At 57.0% G+C, this 11,028-nt stretch overlaps 5 protein-coding genes across 5 annotated transcripts; 4 read left to right on the forward strand and 1 right to left on the reverse strand.

Annotated features, from left to right (window-relative positions):
* Window positions 1–344: 344 nt before the first annotated feature.
* On the forward strand, window positions 345–1,842 carry SPRG_05578 (hypothetical protein; the record flags this gene model as incomplete). Its single annotated transcript, XM_012344295.1, has 5 exons — window positions 345–824; window positions 877–1,199; window positions 1,252–1,330; window positions 1,387–1,531; window positions 1,583–1,842. The coding sequence occupies exons 1-5, from the start codon at window positions 771–773 to the stop codon at window positions 1,840–1,842; spliced, it is 861 nt and encodes a 286-aa protein (XP_012199685.1). The 5' UTR covers window positions 345–770.
* A 387-nt stretch (window positions 1,843–2,229) lies between these two features.
* On the forward strand, window positions 2,230–4,274 carry SPRG_05579 (hypothetical protein). The gene is made up of 5 exons (XM_012344296.1): window positions 2,230–3,131; window positions 3,176–3,354; window positions 3,443–3,711; window positions 3,766–3,950; window positions 4,000–4,274. The coding sequence occupies exons 1-3, from the start codon at window positions 2,250–2,252 to the stop codon at window positions 3,654–3,656; spliced, it is 1,275 nt and encodes a 424-aa protein (XP_012199686.1). The 5' UTR covers window positions 2,230–2,249; the 3' UTR covers window positions 3,657–3,711; window positions 3,766–3,950; window positions 4,000–4,274.
* A 208-nt stretch (window positions 4,275–4,482) lies between these two features.
* SPRG_05580 (hypothetical protein) lies at window positions 4,483–5,983 on the forward strand. Its single transcript, XM_012344297.1, has 5 exons — window positions 4,483–5,012; window positions 5,071–5,165; window positions 5,212–5,521; window positions 5,566–5,619; window positions 5,666–5,983. Exons 1-5 carry the CDS (start codon window positions 4,569–4,571, stop codon window positions 5,936–5,938), a joined length of 1,176 nt encoding a protein of 391 aa, XP_012199687.1. The 5' UTR covers window positions 4,483–4,568; the 3' UTR covers window positions 5,939–5,983.
* A 237-nt stretch (window positions 5,984–6,220) lies between these two features.
* On the reverse strand, window positions 6,221–8,274 carry SPRG_05581 (hypothetical protein). The gene has a single exon (XM_012344298.1). The coding sequence runs from the start codon at window positions 8,251–8,253 to the stop codon at window positions 6,295–6,297; it is 1,959 nt and encodes a 652-aa protein (XP_012199688.1). The 5' UTR covers window positions 8,254–8,274; the 3' UTR covers window positions 6,221–6,294.
* A 64-nt stretch (window positions 8,275–8,338) lies between these two features.
* On the forward strand, window positions 8,339–10,356 carry SPRG_05582 (hypothetical protein). The gene has a single exon (XM_012344299.1). It carries the CDS (start codon window positions 8,380–8,382, stop codon window positions 10,312–10,314), a length of 1,935 nt encoding a protein of 644 aa, XP_012199689.1. The 5' UTR covers window positions 8,339–8,379; the 3' UTR covers window positions 10,315–10,356.
* The last annotated feature ends 672 nt before the right edge of the window (window positions 10,357–11,028 follow it).

An 11,028-nucleotide genomic window follows, 5' to 3' on the forward strand; every position in this document is an offset into this window, starting at 1 on the left:
TGGTCGTGCCCAGGTTATTGGTAGTGTCACTGGAAGCTGTCGCCTCGGAAACATACCCAATACGAAGAAATACTATGCCTCATCGACGACTCTACGATTCGGCATGGCACCGGCCGTGTTGACGCAATGCCGGCAATCCACCTAGCCGCCGCCGACACACGAAGTTTGGTGCGACGTCCAACCTGAAATAGTGTACGTTCGTGTCGTAGACACGTTTCGAAGTTGCCATTTGCGTGCCCCTTTGGCCGCTCAGATCAGACGCCGCGAGTAGCTTCAAAGCAAGGTGGTACCGCGCCACCGTGGTACTCTTGCGAGAAGCAACTCTTGCCGTTCACAAGTGAAGTTTCGTCGTTGAGAGCAATAGCGATGGTCGTTGGCGTCGAGTGGTCGGTCACGCTTCCGGACGGTTTCGCGGTCCGCGTCCAGAAAGACATGCTGGAGCTTGTCCACGAGTACTCGGACAGCTCGCCCGAGACGCGCGAGATCGACGCGTACCAAGCTGGGTACAAGGTCGCCACGAATACCCGACGTCCAAGGTGTTTTCGCGCAAAAACCACTCCTCGGGCTACGGTGAATTCCTTGTCGTTGGCAACGCCGACGTGACGATCGACGAGTACGTCGAGCTCACGTACTGCGAGTGCGAAGAGACGTTTCGGACGCAGCAGACGCTTTTTTACGCCGAGGACCTCCTTGACGCACGCGTTCTCAACGTCACGCTCGCGCGCTGCGACGACGACCCGTTTCGACACTTTGGTGTCCGCTACAAGAAGATGAACATGGCGTACAACGGTGTGTTTGCGCCGCGGGATACCACCTACGTCGAGGTATTTTTCTTTCTTTTGTCTCTCATTTTTCACATTTCGGCATCGATGCTAGTGCACCGGGTCATTTGTCAACAAGAAGGGTCTCCGCGGCGTCTACTGTGTCCGCGAATCCATGGACTTTGACGAAATCCCCGAGATACCTGGCGTCGTGCGGTTCTATATGAAGGCGATGTTCCTCCTCACCGAAGCCCGCGACGGCACGGTCGAGCTGCTCCAAGTCATGACTGCCAACCCGCTCGGGAAGCTACCAGCTTGGATGTTCAACAAGACGTCGATGGCGTACAGCCACATGAGCGACGACTACGCCAAGTATTTGCAGCAAAAACGGCTACTGGCCTACGTGGCGTCGAAGCGCAAGCCGCGCCACCCGATCAAGTAGACCATGTCGTCCTCTTGCATTGTATGTCTCATTGTTCTGCACGTGTAGAAAGGCCAAGACGTGTTCGTCGTGCGCAGGTGCTTTCCGCGGTCTCCGCGCCCGCCACGAGTGCTGGGGCTGTCGCGAGGTAGTCCCTACCAGTCGGCGCCAGGATCGACGACCAACTCATCGTTTGTGGTGCAGAGTATGTGTGGCAAGTGCGTCGTTCCGATCCCGCGCGTTTTGATCGGCGTCGACGGCTCGATGAAGGCGGTACCGGACGAATTCTGCAAGCGCTGCTTTCTCCAAGCGCGCTCCTACCGAACATCGAGCAGTGCCAGCTCGTTCCGTACGTCCATGCGCCGGTGGTTCTACGAACGACTGAGTTTCGATCGGCTAGGGTTGCATGCGTCAGACGACACCACGGAACACTCGCACCACTCGAACCAGACGCGGTCCAGTTCCGGCAACGAAAGCTATGCAAAAGACTTGACGGACGAGGACGACGTTCCGTCGGCGGTCCCGCCGCAAGCCGCCCCCGCCCCCGCCTTTGATGCGATGGACATGGAGTCGCATCTGAGTCAAATGCAGCTCGGCATCGAGACGCAACGGTACCTTGTGGCGCAGATGCGCTCGCGTCTCGAAGCCCAAGCCGTCTAGTGTTGTTTGTATTGACGTTGAAAATAGTATTGTACAATGTGTTTTTGAGAATGAAGAAGACTCTGTCGCACAGGGTCACGGACGCTTCTCTTAACGTTATCGGTCCCCTGACGCACCAACGGGTGGCCTGCGAGGTCTGTTGACCGATCGATCGATCGATGCGCTATCTTCCAGTTACAAAGCCTTTGCGAGATCGATACCTGGATCGACCTAGGACAAATGAGTCGACGATAACTTGATGCGACCCGACACAGCCATACTTACTCGTCTTAGCGTATTGCCGCAATGTCGAACTTGCGCATGCGACGTGGCGAACGATCTATTTTGGCAGATAAAAAGTGCCGAATCTGGCGCTCTGCAACCGTTTCCGTTGTCCTTCATACAGAAAGGCGCTTTGGTTTCGGCAAATGCGCTGGCCCCTTGCCGTTGGCGTCGGCGGCCTGCTCGTCATCTCGCTGCTCTCGTGCCAACGGCTCGACTCGCTTCTCTATACGATCCAGGACAGGGCCGTGCACCATGCGTCGGCCGCCGCGCACTATGCGCGGTACCAGCTCTATCCCTCGCTCGAGCAAGTGCTGCCGTACGCTGAAAGCTTCCTCTTTCCGACTGTCGTCGCCCGGCATGGCGCGAGCTACTCGTGCATCAAGTTTCAGTACACGGGCACGGGCGGTTGTCCAAGCCAAATCAACGACGTTCTGAGTTACGTGTACACGCCCAACAAGACGGAAGCGTGCGACACCGTGATCCACACGGGCATCTACGGCGTTCCTGGCTACTGCGAGCTGCGCGACGACGCGACCCATGAAACGATCCGAACCTTGTACACGAGCTGCGGATCGCTCACGGGCCGGCAGTTTACATGCGCGCTCGCCGCCCAGTACGCATCGTACGGCCACGACGCCTCGACGTTCATCTACGCCCTCAACACGAGCTATTTCGCCCGCCGCGGCATTGTGTTTTCTGTGCACCCGGGCGCGCTGGCGTCGGCATATGCCAGCATCGCGCACCTCCGGGCGACCAACTGCTCGCTGCCGATTGAGGTGTGGCACCGACCGGACGAGCTCCCGGCCGAGAATGCCATTTTACAAGCGCTGGAAACCACGTTTCGGGTGCATGTCCGTCCGATCTTTCATCCGTTGGCGACGCGTTTTTACTCCAAGATCTATGCCGTGCTCCACAGTGCGTTTGAAAGCGTTTTGCTGCTGGACTGTGACAACTTTGCGGTCCAGAACCCCACTTACCTCTTCTCGACGCACGCCTTTCAATCGACGGGCGCTGTTTTTTGGCCCGTACACGACCTCGCTTCATGTCGTGCACCAAGTGCTTTGTATAGGATTATTGGCGGCCCGGCCACACGTGCTTCAACATTGACGGCTACAGCCGACTCTGGGACCTCCTTGGCATCAACTTTGTCGATATGTTCGAGCAAGAGAGCGGTCAAGTGCTCATCAACAAGACCATGTCCGAGCCGGCGCTGCACGTGCTCGCCTTCTTTGCATTGCACGAACCTCGGTACGCGCTTGCGATCCTTCAATTTTGCTTTTATATCGTCTTTATCGAAGCATTGACCGACGTTCATGGCTGTCATTATGGGTCTTAGGTTTCTCACCGACTTTGGCATGGTCTATGGCGACAAGGACCTCTTCCGGCTGGCGTGGCTGAAAGCAGCGGCGCCGTTTCACATGATTGCTCGCCCCCAGGCAGCCTCGGCAAGCTGGACCGCGCCGACCGGACTCATTTTTGTGGCAACAGCATGGTCCAGCACGACACGAACGGCGACGTCGTCTTCTTGCACCGAAATACGATCAAGTTGACGGGCTGTCGCGCCGACGCGTTTGTGTGGGAGGCCCTTCAAGACTTTCGATTTGGGTACATTATACTCTACTTTGATCGGAGTCGTTGGATTGGATTTGGATCGAATAGCGAGGTCCATGTGGCGCGGTACCTCCCCGCGGGCTACGTGCTCCGCGACGCAACCTGCTTTGGTGTCCGCGAACCGTCGGACGATTTATATGTCATCACAACGATACGCCAGTCGCAGTTTGCCCATCTGGAAGGCGCCTTGTACCGGTATGCCCGCGAAGCGATGAAGCTCCAGCACCCCAACGGTAGCATCGATGCCCCGTTTTTGGTCCTTGTGCATCACGCGTTCTATAGGCTGCCCGGCCGATATCGCAAACGATGACCACCTGCAGTTTCCACTCCACCTACGCAACAAGCGCTTTCCCAGCTTCAATATCCGTCAACCACAACGTCAATACGAAATCGAGGCGTCATAGTCGTGTGGCCTACAAGTATGCTGATGGCTCTTCCATGGAGAAAACCGCGCCAACGACGCAGGTTTCGGGGACGTGGCGCTCGAACTGCACCCACCTTTCAAGCTCAAGTGCATTACCTCATACTTTGACGACAATCGAGGCGACTCCTCCTGCTACTTGTCCTCTCCGGTACCGGTAGCGTTCTTGACTCGGCGGCGTTGACGGCCCGTCGCAGGTGTCGTTGGTTGTCAGGCAGACACATTGGTCGGGTTAGACTGAATCTTTGTATGGGCATACAATCTTCAAGGTAGGCAACACGCCGTTGATTGGTGCACACTTAGACCGTGAACCAATCATCGCCGGCAGCGACAGACATACAAAAAACAAGTTTGTTTTTCGGCCAATGGCAATGCAGCCTGCACGCAGGACGGCCTTTCTCCCGACAACGCTCCCATTTCAGCTGGCAGCATGGGCAACGTGCTTGGCTGGTCCCACAAGACGCTCGACGAGCGCGTCTGGGACGCAGCCCGCGCTGGCGACCTTGCTGCCTTGACGGCGATTGCGCCCACGCGCAGCAGCATCGAGTATCGCGACCTGAGCGCTGGCCGGACGCCATTCACGATCGCGTGTGCGCACGGACACGTGGCCGCCGCGCAGTGGCTCCACGCCGCCGGCGCCGACGAGTACGCGCGCGACTATGAAGGCAACACGCCACTGCACCACGCCTGCCACGCAGGCCAGGCGCGGATTGTGCAGTACCTCTTGTCGCTGCCCGAGTTTACGCCCTATGTCCTCAACGCCAAAGGCGACGCGCCGCTCGAGGTCGCGCGGCGTACGTTTCAGGAGCGCGAAGGCGGCAACGACGACTTGCGCCTCGTGGCACTGGCGCGCTGCATTGAGCTGCTCGAGCAGGTACGTTTTCGACACGAAATCGAGATGGTCCTTGACACACTACTTTTGTTGGCCGTAGCGCTGCTCAGTGTACAGTGGTTGGGTCTTCCAACGCGTCGAGACGCTATTCTCGCAGCTCACAGGTATCACGGCGCTTCAAACATGGTCGCGACGGTACGCTGCCACGTCATGAGGTCATGGAAAGCCATATATGGCATAGGTACTGCATTGTGCTCCGGACCAGTTCGTCCATGTTTCTGGAAGTCGCACTGTTTGCCGTGCCCGACGCCGCGCGCCGCCCGCCCGTGCCAAGTACGTCGCTGCTCGTGCATGTGACGGCGGACGAGCCGTGTATTCGTGTGACCAACCCATCGTTTTGGTCGGATTTGAACCCGAAACCGTTTGGGTTTGAGCTGCGCGGCGCCCACAAAGTCGGATCGAGCCGCACCCAAGCGCTGCGCCACTTTTCGTTTGCGGCGCTGAGCGAAGACGGTGCGGCCAAGTGGCTTCGGTTCTTTGCCCACGACGCGGTGCGAGCCTCCACGGATGTGTCGCCAATTCTCACATGACGTAGCGGGACGGTCTCCACGATGCGCTGGTTTCGCCGACGCGCCAGTTCAATTCACACGTACGCTCTTCCATCCTTTTTGTTTGTAAACGGAGAAAGTGTGTAGGAGCTCGGACGGGCCAAGGTCTTCCCCGAGCCGTCGGCACCGCCGCTGCCCACAGTCGAGATTGCACAACCGGTCGTGTTTACAAAAGCGACGCTGCGCCCGCGACTGCTCGAGTGCGTCGTGTGTTTTGACGGCCCGCAAGCCGCCGTGTGCGTGCCCTGCGGCCACAACGTTCTCTGCATGACTTGTGCCACGTCCTTGCTCGAGACGACGCACGTGTGCCCCGTGTGCCGTCTCGCGATTCGCGAAGTCGTCAAGGTCTATCGCAACTAAGCTGTCTCTTTATTTAACCCGCAACCTCGCCGTGTCCGACCTCAAGGATCCCATTGTGATCATTGTTGGATAGCCGTATGGATGGAGCGCTGGATCCAAAGAAATGGGTATGGCTCGAACGGGGTGTACTAGTAGCGATTTAGGAAATTAAGGGAGACAAAGAAGCAAGTCGCTGTCTCTCGCTTCATCGTCAATCATAGATCGTTGGATGCTTCATGGCCGGGTGGCTGCATCGATACATCAAGCGGCATCGCATTGGATTCACACGGTGAAGCAGGTAGATGAACATGCAGCGTAGGCTATATCGTAGCTTATATATAAAGTATGCAATGGACATCTTGTCCTAGTGTACATGTCTACTTGATGACGACCGTCGTGTCCTTGAGCACCTTGATGTTGTACACAAGGCTCTTGACGTCGGCGAGCTGGTCGTCGAGAAGGTGAATGTGGCAGTTGCCGTCTTGGACCACCATGCACATTTCTTTGCCTGGTCCTGTTTCCCCGGCCGCAGTCGTGCCTTGCGTCGTGGGTTGGAACTTGGCTTTGACGCGCAATTCCTTCTCGGGCAACCCGAATGTAAACATGTGCGTCATGAAGAACCACTGCAGCGTGCTCAGACGTCGCGCCTTACAGATGATGATGGCTGCCCGATGTTTCTTGTCTTCGCGGACGTCGGAAATATAGTCGCATAAGATCGACGTGCTGTTGAAGAGCGCTTGACGACCGAGGCTGTTGCGCGCCATGAGCTTCCAAAACGGACGATTCACCACTTGGTCCAGAAGCGTGATCAAGAGAATGTTGGCAATCAAACCAATCACAATCGCATAACTCACGCGAAAGTAGAAGCTGTCGTAAAAGCTCACGGGCGTCCCATCGAGGTTCTCGACACTGCCAAACAAATCTTGGCGGACGCTGTTGTTGTACTCGATGTAATCGGGAATGTAAAAGAGCAAGATCGCGCTCAGATACAGCGATGTGACGCTCGTCAAGTTGAAGAAGCCCATGAAGCGGCTCTCGCCGCAGTATGTAGCCGTGCTCACGACACTCAAGCCAATCTTGCAGAGCTTGAGAATGCCGCAATTGAGCCAGAGAAGACGCAAACTCAATGAGAAGAGACGGACGCTCATGATGAACTGCGGCTTGATCGCGTTGTACACGTTGACTTCGCGGATGAAAATGAGCGAACTCTGCATGTCGAGGATGATCGAGATGCAAAAGAGCGTCACAAACAAGTCCGAGTTGTAGCAGAACATATCAAAGCGCAGTGCGTGGCTCAGATGCGGAAAGCACTTGGGCACGACCGTCTGCAGCGCCCGTGTAAAGATCGTGTCCGGCTTTGTCGGGTCGACCTCGAGCCACTGAACGGTCCGGCGGCTCGCGAGGTACCCGCCGGCGGCGAAGAAGAGCGCAATGAATTTGATCCAGTGGGACGCCGTGCTGAACGAATTTTGGCGAATGAGAAGGCCATGTCGATGCAGCGACCCAGGCATCGGCCGCGCGAGCACGTTGAGCGTCTTGTTGGCATCGGTATACGTCATACTAAAGTTGCAACTACCTCGCCCGAGCTCGGCAATCGGAATGCACCCGGTGCAGTAGCCCTTGGCAAAGATTTCCCACACGGGCACGATTTGGACTTGTACGTTTGATGTGTTTTCAAGCTTGATAAACTGCGTGAGACGGACGTCGGCGCCGAGGCGCGCGGCCGCGTACCCGCGTCGCTGCAGCTCGGCGCTTCCCATGCTGCGATTGCCCAAGTTGGACGTGGCTTCGTCCGTAAAGGCAATGGTAATTGAGCTGCCGCGCAAAAATGAAATCAAATCAAACGCGACGCCGAGCTTGAACGGATTTTTCGCAGCCAAGTCGACGCTGTAATTGCCCGAGAAGCGGCTGCAAATGTTGATCCTCGCATCAATCTCAAACTCCGACGTCGAGAGGAGGTAAATGTCCGAGTTGAGCGCGCCAAGGTTCGCGATCGTATAGTTGGTCATCCATAGACCGATGCTGGAAAGACTCGCGAGGTCTCCACCGTGTCGGAACGCGTAGGTTTCGACGAGGTCGGCCGCGCCTTCCGTGTTGGCAACCGGCGTAATGAACTCGTTACCGTCACCCACAAAGTCGATGATGGCCCAGTTGTTGCAGATCGCATCGATGGCAACAAGAACGACAACGAGGACACCAATGACGTAGGCGATGACGACGAGGACGCGGTTGATCTTGTCGCGAAAAGCGTACTTCTCAGAAATGGCCGCGAGCCAGCCAAGGGACCACCACGGAGCCTTGGCCTTGACGAGCACCGAGTTTGGGTTCGATGCCATGACGGTGGTGGCGCCAAAACCAAAAACGACAACTGTTGCCTCCACAAATATAGCCAAAACGGTTTGCGTCTCAAACATAGACAGGCAACCGGCGACTATCTTTAAAGAGGACGACGACGAGCAAGCATGGCCCCGGGCGCGCACCTCGTACGACAGCTCTCGACGCTTAACGAGGCGTACGCGCTCCGCGACAAGTTCAACCGCGTCCTCGTCGTCATCGCCTACATCATTGGCGTCCTCGTTGTCGTTCTTGTTGCCATCGATGCGATTGCCAACAACTGGGCCATCATCGACTTTGTCGGGAACGGCAACGAGTTCATTACACCCGTCGCGAGCATCCCCGATGCCAACGCGCTCGACAAGTTCTATACGTTTCCGTTGCGCCGACCCATTGCAAGTCTCTCCAGCATCGGCCTCTGGATGATCGACTATAGCGTCACAAACCTCGGTATGCTTGGCACCAACGTTTACCTCTTGTCGACCGACACGTTCTCGGCCGACTCGACCGTCGCGTTTATCTGCACCAAGTTCAACGGCGCCTACCCCGTTGATATCGACGCTGGCAGCTCGCTCAAGCTCGCGTCCGCCCAGGACTCCATCACGTTTCTTCGCGGGAACGCGCTCTCGATCGCGTTTACGGATGAGGCGACGGCCAATCTAGCGAATTCAACCATGGGCAGCGTCGACATCATGGCCCGAGGGTACCAAGCCGGGCGCATCGAGACCGACCTCCGGCTCACGCAACGCATCCAACTCCAAAACACCAGCGACACCCAGAACCAGTTGGTGCCATTCTACCGCATTTACACCAAAGGCTACTGCACGGGGTGTACACCGATCGCGGAGCTCGGCCATAGCGTCTGCAACTTTAGTATGCGATACAGCCATGGCAACCGGACGCTGCGGGTTCAGACGGCACCGCTCGCCAACACCGAGTACCGCATGGCGCTCATGATCCAACGCAATGCATTTAGCACGGCGTCCCACTGGATCAAATTCATTGCGCTCTTCTTCGCCGCCGGCGGGTACCTCGCGAGCCGCCGGACCGTTCAGTGGCTCGAGGTCGACCCGACGAAGCCGGACACGATCTTTACACGGGCGCTGCAGACGGTCGTGCCCAAGTGCTTTCCGCATCTGAGCCACGCACTGCGCTTTGATATGTTCTGCTACAACTCGGATTTGTTTGTGACGCTCTTTTGCATCTCGATTATCCTCGACATGAACGCGTCGCTCGTCTACATCCGCGAAGTCAACGTCTACAACAACCGCAGCCCTCAATTCTTCATGAGCGTCCGCCTCTTCGCGTTGAGTTTGCGTCTTCTCTGGCTCAATTGTGGCATTCTCAAGCTCTGCAAGATCGGCCTGAGTGTCGTGAGCACGGCCACGTACTGCGGCGAGAGTCGCTTCATGGGCTACTTCAACTTGACGAGCGTCACGTCGCTGTATTTGAGTGCGATCTTACTCTTTTACGTGCCCGATTACATCGAGTACAACAACAGCGTGCGTCGCGACCTCCAAAACACGGTCGAGAACCTCGAGGGCATTCCCGTGAGCTTCTACAACAGCTTCTACTTTCGCGTGAGCTACGCCGTCTTTGGCGGCTTGGTTGCCAACATTCTCTTGATCACGCTTCTGGACCAAGTGCTCAACCGTCCGTTCTGGAAGCTCATGGGACGCAACAGTCTGTGCCGTCAAGCGCTCTTCAACAGCACGTCGATTTTATGCGACTATATTGCCGACGTCCACGAAGACAAGAAACACAAGAACGTCCTCCTGGTCTGCAAGGCGCGACGACTGAGCACGCTGCAGTGGTTTTTCATGACGCACATGTTTACATTTGGTTTGCCCGAGAAGGAATTGCGCGCCAAGAAGAACAAACAAACGACGCAGCCGACGCATGGCACCGCCGCTTCGGGCGAGACAGGCCCCGGCCATGAAACCTGCATGGTAGTCCAAGACGGCAACCATCACATTCACCTTCTCGACGACCAACTCGCCGACGTCAAGAGCCTCGTGTACAACATCAAGGTGCTCAAAGACACGACGGTTGTCATCAAATAGAAAGTGTAGCTGATTTAATGATGCATATCATTCATACTATGTACATGTTGCGTGGTCGATTTGTATCACACAAGATAAACTTACTAGTACATGTGCTTTGGCTGCTGCGCCTACGCATCGACAACATGAAGACCGCCGACCCCGCCGCTACCCGAGACCTCCGCATCGAACGCAACCTAGTCATGCATAGGATCCGCATGCGCTGCCGCGACCTTGCCAACGCTGAAGCCGACGCCCTCGTCAAAGAGATCGAAGACTTGAGCCCTACCTCGCAGATGTTCGCAGCCGTCAAGGCCACGCTCCGGTGCCCCACGTCCAAGTTTCGCCTCAAGGACCAGCACGGCCACATCATCATGGACACGAAGGAGACAGCCAAGCATGTGACCGCTCACTTCCAGGCCCAGTTCGCCAGCTCGACCAACGCCACCGTACAGCCCGACACGACTGCCCGACCGCTCGACCAGCCCATTACGCCCGTCGAACTCCACGACGCGATCAAGAAGCTCCGCAACAACCGCGCCTGCGGCCCAGACACCATGCCGGCCGAAGTTCTCAAGGCCGCCGCCGACCTCATCGCCACGCCCCTCGCACAGCTGCTCAACGACGGTTTTACCAAAGGACAGCCGATTCAGCTCGGCGACGGGACGCTGATCTGCCTGCCCAAGCCCAACAAGCCCCAAGGCGTGTGCTCGAGCCTCCGCCCGATCGTGTTGC

The sequence above is a fragment of the Saprolegnia parasitica genome (assembly GCF_000151545.1).
Source record: "Saprolegnia parasitica CBS 223.65 unplaced genomic scaffold supercont2.17, whole genome shotgun sequence".
NCBI lineage: Eukaryota > Oomycota > Saprolegniomycetes > Saprolegniales > Saprolegniaceae > Saprolegnia > Saprolegnia parasitica.